Below are 19,614 nucleotides of genomic sequence, written 5' to 3'. Positions count from 1 at the left end.
CCGTGAGTCTCTCCAAGGACAGCAGCATGCTTTTCACTCAGCACAGTTAAAAGAAAAAAAACAAAACAAAAAAACAAAACAACCAGAACAAACAGGAGTTCCAGGGAGCTTTTATTGAGTTTAATCAACAAAATCAGGATTTTACCATTCATCTTTTTTGCACTTGCAACTCGTGAAGCTCTTCACAAGTCAGTGCTGCAACACATACAAAGCTAGAGAAAACACATTTTCAACAAAATCTGAGCTCCACTGGAGAGTTTGCCAATTGCCAATTTAACAAAAAGCCAATTTTCCCCTCCCTCCCCTGACTGTTTTGAAGGACTAGATCATATTGTTTGCTGGTTAACAGTAAGAATAACAACCCCCTGTCTAGGGTCCACGGGATTATGACATTCCACTTGAATTGCAAATAATTTTTTCTAGAAATAAAAGTTCCAGTTTCTTTCAATAAGGGGAACAGTGACTATTTTCTTTTCCTGACACCCCTTCCCCAAAATTACTGGTTAAAATACAGCAAGGCTGTATCTTAATAAACCCATCCCTCAACACCTCCCCCCCACCCTTCCCTAATTTGTCTACAGCAGAATTTAACAATGCTTCCATGAAGAGGCATTTTAGCAACACAATGATGAGCAAAGCCTACAGGATCATCTGCCAAAGCCTCCTTGTGAAGTTCAGATGCATGCTCTTTGGTCCAGAGACCCGGTTGATTACAAAGATAAACTGTGATTCAAAAAAGATGGACAAGAAGTTCACAGCAAACAGAAAACTACCTGCGGGGACTACAGTTGCCCAACCTCTACAGTGGCAGCTGTATCGCTGGAGTTCCCGGGAACAAAATTCCCTTTGTTTTCAAGAAGCAATGACCAGTCAGCCCCAGCAGCACTACAAAGTTCAGCATTGGGGCAAGATGATGCAGCAGCTCAAGACATGTGGCATGACACAGCTCGATACCCTCTTTTACAGAAACTGAGGCAAGACAGCCATCTGCTCAGGTTTTTGTCCCATCAGTCATTTGTAACGAAAAAAGTGTTTGAAGCATTTTTAAATCCTTGGAGCAGACACCCTCCCCCCCATCCCAAATAAAAATAAACAGAATATCAGAATGAGATGATTTGATACCACCATATACACAACATGAATTCATGTTGAGCTTCCCTGTTCTTACCCACAAAAACAGTCACAGAGGGCAAGGAAAGATGCTCCCATCTCATTCTGGAAATTGAAACACGTATTTGAGACCAACCCACCCCCCTCCCTTTGGGAAAAGGCCTCCTGCCGCTGTGGTGCCCACCTGACGGTGGACACCCAGAGACCAGCCTACAGGTTCTCTCGAGTGGCTGAAGATTCCATCACCCTCTTCACAGCCACCTCACCCAGCTGTAATGCTCCATTTCACAGATTCATAGTGACACTTTTAGACTTCCGACAAAAAAAAAAAAAAAAAAGGCAGAACGCATCAGGTTCTCATTCACATCAACTTTGTCAGAGGAAGCATTTGACCTAGGGCTCATCACTGAAGGCTCCAACTAATTCACCAGTAAAGGCTGGTGACCAGCAAAAACTGGAGCTCACAAGAAATCTCAGGAAGCCAAGATTTATACGCACTCCTTATTCTTGGGTAGGGAACAAAACAACCAAGAAAACCTCAAACCAAAATAATTTTAAAAAAACCCAAAAAAACAAAAACCCACCAAAAAAAACCAAAACAAAACAAAAATTCAAAACTAGGATTATCCTAGTGTTCTGGAGCATCTTTCCATTTGCAAGATTGCATCTGAGATAGCCTACTAGCACCAAAAATAGGCTGCTTCCTTCTCGACAAGAAGCCACCCAAAAATGGTGCCTCCGATAGTTTAGGTAAGTGCCAATCCTCAATGAGAGGCCAATTTTAAAGTAATACTTTCAAAAGTTCTGTGCTTCAAGAGGGACCTTCAATGCATGGCACCAAGCTAACCTACCACAAATCCAAGCAGAGCACACACACCTGACTTGACATCGCTATCCTGTTCTTGTTACATGTGCATGCCCTGGTGAGATACAAAATTTATTTACAATTTCATGTCTTTGTTGCATTAAAATGATCCCTCTTCTGTCTGGAAAATCATAAGCTGGCTGCAGTACAGGAGCAAGATTTTACTTTTGGTCAAAGTTACCACCCATAAGCTCCCACCCCCCACCCCCAAAAAGCACCCCAAAATTGTTTACATTTAGTACCTGCCAGTCAGATGTAAGCTATGTGGCTCACAGAGACCAAGCTCTCGAGTTTGTACTCTAGTGCAGCATTTGCTACAATTATGGAGTCACTGCTGACAAAAAGAAGAAAAACATCCTGAACACAAAAACCTTTCGATCTTGTAAAGTTGTTGTCAGGAGGCACCTGGCTTCTATTTATCATCATCAAGGAAACTGATGGCTAGTCCACCTTGTGATTTTAAACAATTTTACTCCAATTCAAGAAAAGGGTCACAATGGGGAAAAATTAAGACAATTACATCCTGCCTCAAAGGTAAGCAAGCATGGTGTGAGTGCAGCATCTGTATACGCAATAAATGACCGAGCAAAAGGGACTGCATTCATCCAGGTGCCTCCTGACAGTGGTGGTTAACAGGCTATAAGGGATTTTAAAAAGAGTAATTTTTTGATTTGTCTCACTCCTTTTGCCTGTAGATCAGGCCAAACATCAAGCATGTTGGGAGGGGCACAATTTAAAGCAACACTACTTGACCAGAAAACACTTTTCAGCAATATACAATGCAAAATGACAGACAGCAACTCATGGCAAACCAGAGTAGATGGCAAGCAGCTTCCTGCAGCTTCTGACGTTAACACAGGTTTGCCCTTACCTGCTCACAGTTCTGCACAGAGGCCACTCTGGGCAGAAAATGCAGTGCTGCAGGAAGTGAATCAATTCCACAAAGCTCCAGAACTGTCAGTTTATGCATGTAAATTGGTTTTTTACGGTCTCTCAAACCCAAATCCACACCTTAGGCATACACTGCTCAGCGACACCCACTGGATTTCCCTCACACCATGGTGGAACACAGGTCATGGACTCCTTCAGAGCTTGTCAAGTTCCTGAAGGTTCTAAGGGAAAAAAAAAAAAATCGAAGAGCATCTCCCAGAAGGCTGAGCTACGGATTTGGAGGCCTCGGAGCCCTGTGAGCGGTCTCTTCCATATGAGCAGTACAGGACAGTGTTGCTAGCACCAGAGCAAATCCACCCCGACAAGGGACACTTGTGGAGGCCTGCACTTCACAGAGGGCAGAGCACTTCGCATCGCTTAGTGTTGCAGAAAACTGAGCCCCTCTCATCTTTAGCTGCTCCCATAATCAGTCTAATCCCTTTAACCTCAGCAACCTTCATCATAAAAGAAAAAGTTATATATGAACCCAAACAGAAAAAAAAAATCGTATTTACAAAGTTTGTACAATATACACATCTGATTTTCTATGGGACACACTGCACCAGAAGAAAGAGGGCCATGGCTCTGAAACAAGTCTACCTATCAAGTGCTGTAACTACTAATGAAGACTCGTGGAAACCAGTCTTTAGTGTTCTGATAGAGCACAGGGCTTTTCTTATGGCTCCTGCAAAGGATTACAGGCTACTCTTTCCTTCTGGAACTATGATGCTGCACCTAATCAGCCCAGATTTTATGTTGGTTTCATTTTAAATACAGATATTTACAGTTTGGGTGAACTGCAGATGCATATCAACTCCTCCAAATCTAAAAAAAAAAAAAAAAAAAAAGTTGAAGAAAAAAAAAAGTTGAAGAAAGAAGTAGTACTACCAATAACCAATACATTTCACCTCCCAGCCCTGGGCTTGAGTACATGGGAAGGAGGAGAAGGGGAAGAGAAGGGAACTTTGACCTGAAACCAGAAATGGATGTTGATTCCTTGGGCTGTGTTGGAAAGGTGATATTCTGAATGGTCTCATAGCATAAGGCACTTTGCACGAATAAGTAACAAGCTCTTTAGCTTAAAAAACAGATGAGTAACCAGGGAGAAGTTGAAATGCACTCAGTCAATGGTTAAAGAATTTGAAATAGCAGACAAGCTCATTTTCATCAAGATTCTTCTCTTTTCAGGGTTTCTCTTCTTCCCTCACTGTCCCTACCACCCAAAGAAAACAAAATTTAAAACCAGCAGTTAGTGCAACTAATGTTCAATCAGCACACAGTGCAAACAAGTGGAAAAACAAAAAGACATTCCTCCTTTTATCTTCTTTCTTCCTTGCTGCCAAATTTAAAGAGAAAAAAAGGCCGAGCTCTTTAGTCTTCATAGTGCCGAAATGAAAAGACGAAGAAAAACCCACAAAGAGAAGGGTATCCCCAAAGAAACGATGTGTCACAGATCTGGATCATAGGGCTTCACCTTCTGGCATGTGTAATCAAAACCTACAAAAACCAAAACAAAACAACAACAACAAAAAGAACCATCAACCAAATGAAAAATATCCAAAAAACCAAATAACCGCAACACCAGTACCCACAGTTAAATCGGTTCTATGCAAAACCAGAACACAAGTGATGAATCACACTAACTATGCAACAGTTCTCAAAAGGCAAAGGGCATACTGAACAGCTAAATCTCAAGCTCAGCTTTGTATAACGAGGCACCACTAATGCCCTTCCGTACCTACGGAACATAACTACCTCCCGGTTTCTTGTCTATTAGGAAGCAGCAAACTGCTCTCCAGCAAGGTCACAGCATTCGCCTTAGGAAGCCACGCAAAAGACTGTTCCACATCCATCACCTGTTTTGTATTCTGTTTACTTATAAACATGGAGATGGTTCAACCAGCAAAGCAGAAGCTTTCAAGTCAGCTTGGTGCGATTACACAGGGCTATCCTCGAATGATTTCAAAGACGGAACCATAGGTTAATTTTAATGCTATTGAGCAGTCTGCTTCTACAGCCACTTTTTTATTTTTGCTCATCTAAAAAGAATTTCAGCAGCTTCACTGGTATTGTCTTTCTAACTCATGACCTCAGAGAAGAGTATACAAAAGAATGACTTTCAGCTCAAACTGTACAGTGATGGATCTTGCATGACATCTTAAGTAAGGTCAGATCAAACGTCATCCTGCAGCCATTTATCTTGACCACAGTCCAAGGCAAGTCACCTTCTTATAAAAGAACTTAACTCAGCAGCTTTTCCTGAGACAATGATCAGAAAAGGGGCACTTGGATGAGTTTCAAACAGTGAAACTTCCTTTTCTTTTAAAACTATGTAGACGACCTCATGTGGCAGCTTCACTCCCTACTTTGTTCACTTACAAACATTCTATGAAGCAAAGGATACAAAAGAGGCAGCACCTTCTGCTTGAACCTGGGTTCTTCTGGCTGGTGATGTGCATACTCTTCCATTGATGCTCTGTTCTCACAGCTATCCATTTTATCTCCTCACCTTTTTGAGGACTACTTTCCTCTCTGCCCCTCATCAATTTCTCATTTCAGCTTAGCAATACAGGAAGAATTCCTTAGGCTACTAATACTCCATCCTGGTCTCTCCCAACACCATTCCCCCTTTTCCCCACTTTTGGTGTCCTTAGAATAGGGTCAGCATTTCAATTAAAATAACTAAAAAATACTCATCCCTCCCCTCCCACCCTCAGCACACCCATGGAATTCCTTGCCCTGACATTTTATTTCAAACCCTTGTTTTCACATTCAGAGCCTTTTCATCACATCAGTTTCCCTATTCACCTGTGGTAACACTGACACATTGACGATCCTTTCATCCAACACAACATTGCTATTAAGAAAGGCACTTACATACCTACATGTTTACTGTTTCTCATCTTCTACAGGTTCACTGTGGTATTCTGCCACATACAAGCTCTTGTCGATGTTGCTTGGTATGGGTTTAATTTCAGTTCCCAACTGCTCCTCAATACTTTTCAGGTTGAATCGATCATCATAGGTGATCAAGTTGATGGCCAGGCCAAGATGACCAAAGCGACCTTGACAAAAAACAAAAACGCACTCCTGAACTGAACTGAGTTAACAGAGGGGCCGACAGAAAATGTCTGCAGACTACAAACTTAGTATCATTCTCTGATGATAAAAACAAATCCAGCCACAGGTATCTACAACCTTCATATCAGTTTCTGGTAAGGCGCTTCGTACTGCTGTACGGATACAAAAACTCAGGAGGTTCAAAATGCTCTGACCAATGCTCCAGAGTAATTACCACAGAAAAGTCTTCGAGAGCTCTTGAATAAGCCTGAACTACAGTTCAACTACACTGAGTTCCTTTGTTTACTGCCTTTCTTAAGGGCATATCTTGCTGATGCCCAGACGGTAGAAATGTAACTCAGAACTCATGCAGAAGAAAGCATAAATCTCTATGCTTTGAGATACTCTGGAAGCTCAGCTTCAGTACAAAATTTTCCCAAACTGCAAACAGGAGCAACAGTAAGTCTCCCGAGATGAAAGCAAAGTATGTTTGTTTTTTCTTCCCATTAGGTTGATGAGGCCAGTTTCAAGAGAACAGCCCTTTATTCAGATAAAATCCTCAAAGAGGATAGCCATCTGAGATGATACCCAAAAATAAATTTGTCAGAATAATCAAATTTGGTAATTCTCAGATACAGCAATAAAAAAACAAAAGCCAATTCAAGGCTAAAAAGCATCGCAATCATCAGCAAAGTTGCACCTAAAACAGGTTTTGCCACTCACCTGATCTGCCAATGCGATGGAGATAAGTCTCTGCCAGCTTTGGGAAATCAAAGTTTATCACCACATTCACAGCCTGGATATCAATACCTCGGGTAAACAGATCTGAAAGATAATCCAGGTCACAAAGAAAGTTAACTTCAGTGAGATCAAACACTGACAGTATTTAGGATGTAAAGATTAACAGCGATTAATGTTGCTTTGCGGTAGTTTCCAGATATAAGCTTTCCTTGTATCAAAGACGGTTTACGTACAATCCTGTTACAGCTCTGTGCACATTATAAACGCAAATAATGTGAGAACAACCAAAACCACCAGATCTGCATATCTCTGCATAAAAAATAACCACAAAGTTAGTTTTTTCCACCTTACACTATTTTGGAGCAGGTCTTCTTGAGCATCTCTTCACACAGGATTGGACATTGCCAACATCACAACACTCTTGCAACCTGAACTACATCCCGCTACCTCAACTACTTCTATTCTGCTATCGATTTCTGTTAAGATAGCCCAGACATACGTAGTGATAGCAGACCCTGCCAGGCACTGCCCAAACAGGCCGTACATTGAAGAACTCAGATCATACACGGGCCAGCCAAAAACTGCAAAAGTATTGCAGAAAAATGAGCTATTGTTCGAGGTTAGGATTTTCCCTTTTGTTTTCTTTCTCTTAGGGAATTTTGTCCCATCTGTTGCTAAGATACCCTAACTATGTGGCTGGGATGGAGTGAGGGGAGAAGAACACCTGGCTGCAGGTAACTTCACTTGTTCTGGAGGCATCAGGGGAGGCAGCTGAGTTTCCTTAGCTAGGAGAGGGTTCTCTGTGGCCACAGGAGACCAGCTCTTCATTTCTTCCTTACTGGGTGAGCTTTCCTTTGTAAGAGCAGCCGTTTTAAACTGGGACCTTATTAACACCAAATGTGAGTGGGGAGGACCTTTACTATCTGATCAGGTGCCTCAGGGGAAATCCGGGTGCTCTTTCCCCTGCGGAGGAGTCCGGCTGCCGCTCCCTAGCCCTATGGCTTTCCTGCCGCTGACTCGGGTTGTTTTCTGCTACCCTGTGGCCCCACGCCCTCCTGCCAGGGACACACTGCGGCTCCTGCCACAGCTGCGGAGTTTCTACCACCTCTTGCTCGCTGCCCCGGATGAGTCAGCTTTGCTGTTCCAGCCTGATGCTCTGAGGTTTCCTGCTGCTGCCCACCCTGCCATCCAGCCGTCCGCCACTAGTGCCTGAGGGAGGTTGGCCCGAGCTCGCGCCACAGCGCCCCCTGCAGCTAAGCGGTAGTAATCGCATCTGCCCTGCCCGGCTGAAACTCAACAGCGCCCCAGCTGGCGTTACCGGAACTGCACCAAAGGGAAGGGTGTCAGGCAGCCCAGAGCGAGCTGCCACTGGGTTTCTGGTTTACTTGTTGGCTGCTACTGTTACTGTTGCTCGTTTGCCTCGTTTTAGATACTACTAAAGAACTGTTACTCCTTTTCCCAACTGTTACTCCTTTTCCCGTAACTTTGCCTGAAAGCCCTGGATTTCAAAGTTATAATAATTCGGAGGGAAGGGGGGGAAGGAGGAATATTCTCTATTCTAAGGGAGGTTCCCACCTACCTTAACAGACACCTGTCTTTCAAACCAAGACACCTATAAGCATTCAAAAGAATCGGCAAAACTTCACATGATCATAGTCACAGTTCTACTGACATAGAGTTTATGACCCAATAACTCAGGGAACCCTCACGTGTGAAAATAAACAGAAAACACTACCTCAGTAAAACTATTTGTTTGCAAGTTGCAACTTCTCAAAAGACAAAACTCCACGTGCCTAAAGGAGTACTGCACCCTGCTACATGCAGGCTTGACAATGACATCTTGTTTTGCTTTATTACAGCTAAGTGATCTACAATATCTGGGCTAATGCGCTTTCTTATCACAAACTTAAGACACAGGAAAACGTTTAGGAACTCTTACCAGTGCAAACGAGATTGCGGCACAAGCCATTTCGGAAATCATGGAATACACGATTGCGGTGCTCCTGGAAATACATACATATAAATCAAGAGAAACAAAAAACCAAAACCTGCTAACCAACCAGCTGCTACTTTCAGGTACATTCAGGTAACTAACACTGAACTTCAATTGTGTGAATTTCTCCTCCTTCTCGTCAGAGAACAGATGAGTTGAATTAAGATGCCAGTACATATTTTTTAGCACTCCTTACCATATATTCTAAAGAATTAACTCTGGAGGGTCTCGATACCGCTTTTCAACAAAGACGATTAACTGTGTTTTAAAACCTCCTACGGCAGCATCAAAACCGTCTCAGAAAAGGACTATCTAAAGCTACCATTACACAAAATCACATAAAGGAAGTTAAACTGGTAGTTTGAATGTTGTCTTCCTGGGGTCCCATTGCCAAATTTCTCACATTTTATTCATTCCCTTAAAAAATAAAGTTGGCAGTAACTTCCTTTTCCAGTATGAAGCATTTTTCACTACTGATTCAGAATTAGGGGTAGGATGAATTTTCTGTGAAGACTCTCCTCTCACCAATACCTCACGCAATATTAAGTAATATCACTTTTAAGTGAAATTCAGAGAGGGAATGAACAAGCTGAAGCATTCTGCAAAAACACAGCTGCACTTTGCCAAAAGACCATCTACTGACTGATCAAAAGTATACCAAAAAATCAAACTTCAAGGAACTCACTTGCATATCTCTCTGTTCTCAACAATACCCCTTCTATTTCTGCTCAATTAATTATTGCTCTGCATCTGGCCCAGCAAACAACGGCATTACTTGTCAGCTGCATGAGCAGCAAGCTAGACTAGTTTACATATAAAATAAATAAAATGTTTCAAAGTACTCCTGTTCTTCATGCATCACTTCAGCTGTCCGACATTTTTTCGTAGTGTGAAGCTAGAGTAAGTGGGAGCTACTGTACAGTTAACAGAAGCCTCTGCATCACCAAAGCTGCAATGGCATTTTTCACCAGCTACACCAAGGCCACAAGTGTACAGTCACCGTACACTAGGACAGCTTTCACCAAGAGGTTCCATCCAACCTACCTCCTCAACTTCTCAGATTCCCCGGCAGTCACAGTGCAAGATTACTGTTTGCAAAGCCACACGGGGCACTCACTGGACTAAATATCAGGGGTTTTATAATTTGTTTTATATCAGGCCCGTTTTTATCTGTGTTAGTTACACTATGCACTCTACCCTGGCTCCTCATGCTGCCAAAGCAAGGCGGCAGCACTAAGAACTGTTCCCTCTGGCCACAGTTTATGCTTACACTGGGACTAAATAACCTGATCTGAAGCACTCAAATACCAACTGGCCACACACGCTGAATAGCTGAGAAAAGAGGGCTGGGATAGGGGAAGGTTGGGGGAGGGGGTTGGCAGTGGGTATCTAAAACCAAACCCATAGCAAAGCAATACATGTTTCAGTTTATGAAAAACATGCAAATTTAAAGCAAGCATGAGATTTAATTCAGCTATTTAGTAAAGCCTGGGGTGGTGTGGAATAAACCACTGTAAACTTCATACTCACCTGCCTCATTTTAGCATGGATATAGAAGCAGGAATAGCCCAGCTGGGAGATCTTTTTGGCTAGCAATTCAACCCGTTGAGAGGAGTTGCAGAAAATGATCGACTGGTTAATCTGGAGCTGAACATAAAAGTAGTGCTCTCAGTAAATGCAGCATTTTACTAACAAATAATCCCAGACATGTCTAAATCCCTTCCAGAAAGAAAGCAGAGCAGGTATGCTGCTGGTAATTTATATAGGACACATTTTTGCATAGGAAGGGAAAAAATTATGGAAGTTCTATAACACTGAGTTGCAAGACAAGAAGCATGCATTTTCAGCCTTAGATATATAGCACATTTTGACAAAGAAAAATTTTCATTAAGCTGCCTTTGAAACACTCAGTCTTATTATTGGTTCCAAAAGGGAAAAAGCTTCTGCTATGTTCCTGACCGAGCCTCACTCCTTACCCTAGAAAAGAGCGTATTGAGGCAGTGCACTTTCTGACGCTCAGTCACATAGGCATAGTATTGAGTAACTCCCTTCAAGGTCAGCTCCTCCATCAGATTGATTTCGTAGGGTTTTTGCAAATGGGAATTCTGAAAAATAAAGGTATTGCTAAAGCAGGAGATCAAAACAATGTAAGTAGTTCCCATCCTACGGCACATTTAACCTCTAAGTCAACAATGCACTACCCAGTCGCTCACTCTTCGTGCTACGCTGAAAACAGACAGGGTGCATAAAATTTAATGAAGGATTGCTCATAGGTCCAAGGTGACTGAGCAGGCCAAATAGGAGCACCCTCCAGAAGCAAATCTGTACAGATGACATAACTAATACGCAAAGTGAAAAAAGACACCTTAGAGGCAAAATCTGCACGTACCTAGCTTCCCATTAATGCAACTGTAGGTCAAAAATTGCTTTCAAACTTCTATCCTAGACTTAGGCTGATTTAGATTAAACCAGTAAGTTTAGATGTATTCAAAAAAACAAGCACTAACAGCTACGCACCACTCATTCACGCCCTTCCTGTGCAATGTCACCACCGTCACCGTACCTATATAGATACATCTCTACTCACCATGAACTTCTGCACACTCAAAGGAAAAGTGGCCGAGTAGAGCAAAATCTGTCTGTTTTTAGGTAGCGTGAGAATAATGTCTTCCATTATTTGAACAAAATCTTGAGAAAGCAATTTATCTGCCTGTAACAACAGAAGTAATAAATAGGAAGTCAAAAAAAATGGCATCAGATTTCAGTCCTTCGGTAGCTACACATTTGGGGGAAGGAAAGAAACAGGGCTCCTACCAGTGTCATCCAAGAGCTTTCACACAACTATGTTCTCTCACTCAGAAGCCTGCATGCTACTTGGGTGTTCAAAAATCAATTTTATATACAATTATGTGGTAAGCACAGCTGACTCATTATAAACGGAAAGCAAAGGAAATGCATTTCTTTGTTGCAGAATAGACGGTTACTCTATTCTTCAGCATTAGCAGACAGGAAAGGCAAATCTTCCTAGGCTGTTTTCTTAAAAGATTTACATGCAAAACAATCCTACTGTCAAAATAGTTTCTCAAAAACACTGAGAAATGCAGGAGACCTTACAATGTCTCTAAGCAAGTTTCAATCATTGCTGTGTACCAAAAGGACACTCACTGAGACACATCATTGTTTTAACTTGGTGTTAAAATCACAGAATATTTAACATGAGCAACTTGCCTCATCCAATACTATCATCTGGACATGCTCAACTTTTGCTACTCCTTTCTTGATGAGGTCGAGAATTCTCCCAGGGGTAGCTATCACCACATGCACTGTAAGGTTAGAAGAGAAAGAAAAAAAAAGAAACAAAGAAAAAAAAAAAAGAAACAAAAAACCCACAAGGTTAGGGTGATTAAAACAGTGTTTCCTTCCAGCATTCATGGCCATGTTTCATATGTACACTTAGAAAGAATGACAACAGTATACAAACAGCAAACAAAGACACTGTAGTCTGTTCTCTAACAGGCAAACAGTAACAAGCAGAAATTCCACGACCACATTGTAAAAGCCACAAACAAACAGCAACTGCAGTGTAGCAAAAGTGCTCTGACCTGTATCGTCAAGTCTCATTATGTCATCTCGCAAATTGGTTCCTCCCGTTGTTGCCATCACTTTGGCACCTCCCATGTGTTTGCTGACTTGGATACAGATTTGACTGACCTGCAGGGCTAGTTCACGGGTGGGAACAATCACCATTGCTGAAAGTTAAAAACATCACTGTGAGTTACTAGCAACACGCTGTATCTTAAATACTCATCCTCAAGGTAGACAGAGACTTTCTGAAGTAAAATAATGAAAAGTATGGTTTAGGAATTCCACTCTGGGTATCCTGAGCAAGACCTAGGAACTGCTTTTGACAAAGAAAATTCCATGCAAGGGCTCTCAAGCCCTTGATGCTCCCTTTGCACAAGTATCCCAGCCAGCACACTTCTTATTAATCCACATCCACTCTCCAGCGCAAGACAGTAAAGGCTTACAAGCCTTCTTCCATTCAAAGCTTTTGAAAGCAACTGTGGGACTTTCAAATTCCACCTCCCCTACACAACTCCCCATTTGCTTTCTCTGCAAGTACAAGCAGATAATCTACACCCCCCATTTTCATTAACCAGTTTTATGTTCAAGTCTCTTATGTAGTGACCGACACCATTACCTGGCTGCAGCTAAGTGAGATCCACCTCAACTCACCTTGTATATTGTCCTTCTTTAAGTCTAGCCGTTCAAGTAAAGGAATGAGGTAGGCTCCACTCTTGCCTGTTCCATTTTTTGCTCTAGCCAAGATATCCCTACCAGATAAAGCAATGGGGATGCTCTCCTCCTGAAATGCAAGGACAGACAGTGCATAAGTAATTAATCATAAGCCATGCTTCACTGAAGAGGCTGACCAAATTTAACTCCCCTCACTAACGGTATCACATGAAATCCGTTTCATGACCATTATTATTACTGCTATCCTGCAACTACAAGCATGACAGACTCACAACAGGAAGAAGTTAAACCCATCAGTAATGAGTTCCCTAACACATCCCACTTAGAAGTCCTTATCTTGCTTCATCATAGGAAAGGGATCACGTACCACAAGTAAACCCATACTAACACATCAGGAAAATAGTGAAAAACTGGGGGGAAGAGAAAGTGAACAGACAATGACAGTCACTAGCAAACTCCTCCTGTTCCCACCTACATCTTAACATCAGAACCACCTCAGCCCATGTGATTCCAACCTCTGTATTCCTGTGATATACTTCTCATAAAATCTTCAGCCGTCCAAACACAGGCCCCGTGTATTTTTAATTTTACTACCTTTCTCAGCAACACCTAAAGAAATCTGAACCTTTTGGAAAGGTGGTATCATGAGAATCTGTTTACAAACAAAGCAAGCCATAGTTTTCTCATGCCCTAAAGAAACAAGGTGGCAGTCATGTCAGCGACAAACCTTGAAACACCAATTGAAGAGTTCAACCTTTCACTCCCCTCTGAAGTTTACACACAAACAGTTCTTAAATAGAATAAGCCTCAGAAGTAAAAGAAAGATGGAGGTACAGAAAAGTAAACTTGCTAAGATGTTAATCCCTCTCCTACAGTCTCCTTCTTCCACAAAATCACAATAAAAAAACCAACACTGTGATAAAGGAATAACTATATTTTTAACAACTAAAGGTACATAGCCTGTAGTAACTCAGTTTTCTGGAAAACTTATTGAACATACTCCTGGAACTACTTATGTGAAAGATGTCACTGAACAGAAAATTAACAAATTCACATCTCAGTCACTTGTTGAATGACTTAGTGATTTAGTTGGGGGTTAGAAATTCTTGCTTTCCCAAGGGACACCAAGTTCTATCAATCACAGCTCCAGTCTTCCCCAATGATGACATAAGTATCAGGCATTTAGGCATAAGAATTTCAATACATTCCTAAAAGTTAAAAGCAGCATCTAGGTAGTCTGTTTGCAAACAACCTGAATAGGAGATGGTTTTTCCCAGCCCATTTCAAAAATTCCCATCAGCAACTCCCGTTTCAAACAGTAATCTTCAAACTCATTTCCTTTTGTGGAGGTCACGTCCTGAATAAAACAAAACAAAACAAAATAAATTTAAAAAAACAAAACAAAACAAAAGCACATCCATAAGATCAGGTCATACAACCTGCAAGTCTAGATTGGTCTAAAATTGCCTGTACAGGAAGACCACAAATGATTATACAGAAGTTCCCAATAATCTGTGCAACACTCTACAGTGGCAAAGGAAATGTTCACTTTTCTCAGAGCCAAACACAGCTCCTCAGTGTATACAGCGACACCTTCCCATATGCCTCGCATAGCACAGATGCTGCCTGTGTCATGCTATAATACTAATAAAGTAAGAAAACCACACTGAACTCCATTTTTGAACTTTCCGAGAGCAGCATTGCTCACAAGCAGTCGGAGAACAAATTAATTCCTCATTTAAAACAGCAGGAGTTGAACTACTGTTTAGCCTTTGCTCATGACAAGTATTTTATCACTGCAACCTCTCCCACAAGTTTTACTTAGTATCTACTCCAACAATTCAATCACCCTTACCGAAGTTTTGATTCTCAAATCCTTTGGAGGGAGTTTTAAAGTCTTCTTCCAGTCATCACCAGGTCTACAGCAAAATAAAATGGAAGCGAATTTTAAACTAATTAATATTTTGATTTTGCATTTTATTTTCTTAGATGTACTGATAAACATGTAGTATTTTCACCTCCTCAAAGCTAAAAGTGCATACAGATATCAGTCTTCTCTGAGCTAAGCAGGATGTAACAGGCAGAAAACTGTAAACAGACAAAATCAGCTGTCTGCCAAACGAATTTGTGAAATCTTTATCCAGTCATGATTCCAGTCCCATTTTTAGGGCACTGAATCAACCAGTAGAACAGACTTAAAACTGAGCACTGACTTAGTCACATAACAGAAACTGGCTATAATAAATCCACACAAGAATATTTCATCACTTAAAAGAAAAATTCTCTTGCCCAGGGAACATCCATTCTTAATCCCCAAGTAATGTGAAAAGGTAAATAACACTTCTGGTGAAAAACTTAAGTAAGCAATCACTCCACTTGTTGATCAAACATTGTTTGCTCTCAGTGAGATTTAGATACCCATCTTCTCTTGAAAGCCACTGTAGAGAGGAGAGCACGTTCTCCTCTTCACCAACCCCAGGAAGTTAAGCGTGAATTTTGATCAGTTTAATTCACAACATTCATTAGAGTAACCATGTAATATATTCTGAAAAAAAAAAGGGAGGGGCGAGTTAGGCAGATTTAAAGAACCTGAGTGTTCCATCACGCTCTCTCTGAGGACAGCTGGCACTTCCTTCACAAATAACTAACAAAATAAAAGCCAGTGCTATTCAGGGGAAGGAGGATCCATGGAAGAAAAAAGAAAAGCAACACATTACCATACTGTCCAAGTCATTTACATCTTTGAGAAATTCCACCCAGTGCACTTCCAAAACTAGCTGGATGGGAGCAGGGTTTCACAGTGGGACCGTATCCTCTCAGCTCAGGCTTTGATGAATTAAAGCCAGGGCATTACACTGAGATCAGGTACAACTATTTCACATCAACGACAAAAGAAAACTGACTTTAAAGCATTTTTCACCATGGAAAGAACTGTGACAAACTGAAAAGCATACACAACTAGACTGAGACCAGGTGGCATTTCCTCCTCAGTCTTGAATATCAGTTCAGTTCCTACCCACTCCCCTACTTCCCTCTCGCACCACTTGCAACAAGCAAGGTACCCAGGATTCTAATGCTCAGTGGACTGCCTCTGACAGTGGCTCACACTCAGAAAAGCAAAGCATCAAATTGGATTTTCACAACAATCACTGCTGGAGAGAAGCTCGCACATGGAAATACAGCTTTTTTTCATAACGAACAACAGGGGACACTTCAAACCACCCATTCGAACAGAAGACAACACTTTCCAAATGGGAACCCAAGAATGCTTTCCCATATATGACTTTTAAACATTCCTTTCGTGGCAGCCGAGACAAACACTTACTTAATAGCGGTGGTCATACTCTGTGCTTGCTGTTGAGTGCCATTATTGATTGTGTTGGCATTTTTCAGCTGGTTCATCTGTTGCTGAGTTTGTGTGCCTCCACCTCCTGGGCCCCCGCTGGGTTTTACAGGGCCTCTCAACTGCCCATTCTGACTGGATAGACCCATTATAACAGGGTTCTCTGTTCTGGCCGTGCTCATGCTTTTATCTTTAAAGATGTCTTTTTAGACTTCAAAACTTTGAAAGTCAGTACAGAAACTGTAATAACAGTTTATTAGACTCTCCAAAATGAAGAGATAAATAAGTCTTGCTCAATATATGAGTCCTTTATTGCAATGCAGGCAAGCACCTGTAAGTCACTCAAAAGTAAAGCAGTAACTTGCTCTGATGCACTGTGGATCAACTTTTTTTTAAAAAAAGCCCTCTAATGAAGTTGAGTTATATCAGAATTCACTTGCTTCAATCTGAAAGAGAAGCAGACAAAAACAATTAGTATGTGGATTTCTGTCTACATAAGTTATACCAGATTACTTTCATATTTTAAGAAAAATTTCTTTCCAGGCAGCGTGCAACAGCACTTGCTTTTTAATTTCCTCAGTGATAATTATAAAGACACGCATCAAATTTTTTCTGCCTTTCTATAAAGCTATGCCTAACATCTTCAGCCCCCAAAGAAAACCTCCTGAACAACTGCACTTTCAGCAACCTTCCACTACCTGCCCCCTCCCATAAAGTAACCATTAGGCATATCAATTGCTCTGATGGCTCTTCAATTCCCCCACAAATTCCCCCACTTCCGGGATGCAGCCAACCAGCCCTAAAATGCTGAGCAATGATGTTATGCCCAGGTTTGTGACAGGAAGCAAGACCACAATATCAAGTGGGCATTCCAGCTAGAACTGACAAAACCCTTACATTACTCTGATTGCCCTGTTCAGTTTGAAAGGGAAACATAAATTATGTAAACCCAAACCAACAGCTTGCCCTCCTCCAATCCAAAACGCTAGCTCAACCAGCCTACCCCCAGTTTTCCACGGGGTATTGATTTAAGGCTATTCAGAACAGCAACCAAACAACACCATCACGCTGAACTGAGAGCAGCTGCTCCGTTGAGTCGAAGAGACTGTGCTTGAACTGAGGGAGTAAGACTGCTGGTTATCCAGCTTCCTGCTCATGACCTTACCTTTCTGCTGTCAGCAACAACTTATGTTGTGCTCAGAAGATAACATTTGGTACACATAATTTAATATTGACTCTGTATGTAACAAAAAAGTTGCAAAACTGTGAAAAGACAATACGAGTCTGCCCCTTACACAAAGCAAGCATGGACCAGAGCTAAAAAACTCCTTGTGATGGTACCAGGGAGATAAAACGTCCCTAGTCCAGAATTTTTTGGAACAAAAAGTAGGCTTGCCTGCGCTATCTCACCACAATGCATCCACATCTTGGAAAAACACAAAGGAAAAAAGAGCAGACTACGGCTTCCTAACCTCGGCATTCGCAACAAAATCCATGTTTTCCCAGTGAACAAAAAGGCACACTGAAGAGCATTTCAAGAGAGTTAAAAAGGATTTCAGACGTCCCAGCTGTTTTCAAGTGCATCAATTCTGCCTTCGCAGAATTTTAAAGTTTGCAATACTAGGATTTTCTGCTAGTTAACCTCCAAGGCATCTTCGAAGAGATATTTCTCCCGGCCATTAACGTCTGCTAAAAACCAGACTAGGCACGAAGGTAACCAGAGACGCCAATGAGACCCGGATACGAACGCCGAGTAGTTCTCCAATAGCGTAGGGAATTAAACCTCTCAGTCCCTTATGCCCTCACGCTCGTAACTATACTTTAGAAGAACAGAGATTAAACGCAACACACAGCCTCACGGAACCCAATAAATCTCCCCGATGCGGTTTAAGAGACGCCACCATTTCGCAAACTGACGGACTGAAGAAAAAAAGGGCCTCCGTTGCACATCTGTGCTCTCCGGCCGCGGGCGGGCGGCCGGGGCAGCAGCTCCGGACCTTTCTCTTCCCCTCGGCTGGTCCCGGCACAAAGGGAGCCCTCGAGGTGCTCAATGTGCCCGATGAGTGCAGGCCGCACTGCGGAGCCCCGGGGCCGAGCGGCGGGCCCGGCGCCGCCCGCCGATCGCAGCTGCGCCACACCAGCACTTCCCGCCCGTGAACAATGGAGCAGCCGCCGCTTACTGCCCGGGCCGGCGGTGAGAGAGCGCCGCCCGGCCCAGCCCCGCGCGGTCCCCCGGCCCCGCAGCTCCCGGTGCGCCCAGGCCCGGCCCGGCCCGGCCGCCCCCGCCCCGCCCGCGGCGCCGCCAGGCCCCGCTCAGGCCCGCGCTCCCGTCGCAGGCCGCGAAGCGCGGCCGGCCGGCAGCGGCCCCCTCGCCCCGCTCCCACGAAGCCGTGCCCGCCCTGGCCCGTCCTCACCGCCACCAGCCGCACTCCCCCTCGCCCAGGTACAAAATCCTCGCGCTCCCCCGGTGCCTTGTTATGGCGACTCGACGCTCCAAGATGGCGGCTTCCTCCTTCCTCCCGTACGCCCTCCCCCTCCCGGCGGGCGGCACCGCCCCGGTCCGCACGGATCACGTACGTACGTACGTACGTTCGACGTGCGCCACGCGTCACGCCCCCCGCAGCGTGCGGTGCCCACGTGACCGCAGTGGTCGGGCTGGCGTCTGGTCGCGGTCCCTCGTCCCTCGTCCTTCGACCTGGGCTAGTCGGTCGGGCCTGGCCCATCCCTTAACCCTGTGTCGCAAGAAAACGCCTGGAAACGTAACGGGGCTTCGCTATGTAGTTATTAAAACAGAACCAACACAAACGTAAGAATAAAAGACTGAGCCACAGCCTGTAGGAGTCGTAACCACCGATCGTAACAGGCTAGGAATTGACATTTCTTTTTAGACAGCTGTTATTTAGACATGGATTTCGACAAACGGAGACACGATGGGAATATAATCTTAAACTAGCACTTAAACACCTAGTAGTTCCAAAATTACTTTGTAGACGAATTTTTCTTCAAATATTTTTCCAAAATACATGCAAAAGGACAAGGAAGTGCGTTTTTTCTCACATTCCTGTTTTTATCAACTTATCACATCAACAGCTATCTAGGTGGTTGTTTATCCACCCTCAACAGCAAAGGGCGCAGGCAGGACTGGCGCCATCGTGTGGCCGTTAAAGGAAGTCCCTGATGCTGAGTGCTCCACCCACCAGTTCTTGCTGACTGAGAACATCCTTCCTAACCTTTCAGTCTCCCGGGCTCAGTGGTACCCAGCTCCTTGCATTACCCCTCAGGCCTTGCGGCACAGGGCTTCAGGACAGGGCTTGT

General features: G+C 43.2%; 1 protein-coding gene across 4 annotated transcripts; it reads right to left on the bottom strand.

Annotated features, from left to right (window-relative positions):
* Positions 1-94: 94 nt before the first annotated feature.
* DDX6 (DEAD-box helicase 6) lies at positions 95-18,872 on the bottom strand. 4 transcript variants are annotated; one of them, XM_085081940.1, is made up of 14 exons: positions 18,714-18,872; positions 16,282-16,745; positions 14,812-14,875; positions 14,209-14,313; positions 12,936-13,065; positions 12,302-12,448; positions 11,924-12,022; positions 11,287-11,405; positions 10,676-10,804; positions 10,230-10,346; positions 8,646-8,709; positions 6,689-6,790; positions 5,787-5,970; positions 95-4,402 (listed from the first exon to the last, which is right to left on the bottom strand). In XM_085081940.1, exons 2-13 carry the CDS (start codon positions 16,479-16,481, stop codon positions 5,795-5,797), a joined length of 1,452 nt encoding a protein of 483 aa, XP_084938066.1. In that variant the 5' UTR covers positions 16,482-16,745; positions 18,714-18,872; the 3' UTR covers positions 95-4,402; positions 5,787-5,794. The 4 variants fall into 4 exon arrangements, with proteins under 4 accessions (XP_084938066.1, XP_084938069.1, XP_084938067.1 ...); XM_085081943.1 differs by having other exon boundaries at positions 5,791-5,970; XM_085081941.1 differs by having other exon boundaries at positions 18,717-18,851.
* Positions 18,873-19,614: the final 742 nt, after the last annotated feature.

Source organism: Lichenostomus cassidix, chromosome 24, assembly GCF_008360975.1.
Source record: "Lichenostomus cassidix isolate B80296 chromosome 24, HeHo_3.0, whole genome shotgun sequence".
Lineage (NCBI taxonomy): Eukaryota > Metazoa > Chordata > Aves > Passeriformes > Meliphagidae > Lichenostomus > Lichenostomus cassidix.
Note: the sequence above shows the minus strand (reverse complement) of the source record. Positions and strands in the feature narration are given on the sequence as shown.

What these genes read in the sequence shown, in the direction of transcription:
- DDX6 (XM_085081940.1), bottom strand. Translation starts at nt 16,481, where the DNA reads ATGAGCACGGCCAGAACAGAGAACCCTGTTATAATGGGTCTATCCAGT. An exon ending in TGAGTGTGCAGAAGTTCATG is followed by an intron (nt 10,805 to 11,286) that starts GTGAGTAGAGAT and finishes TTTATTTTTCAG; the next exon opens with AATTCCCATTTGCAAAAACC. An exon ending in CCGCAATCTCGTTTGCACTG is followed by an intron (nt 6,791 to 8,645) that starts GTAAGAGTTCCT and finishes ATTATCTTTCAG; the next exon opens with ATCTGTTTACCCGAGGTATT.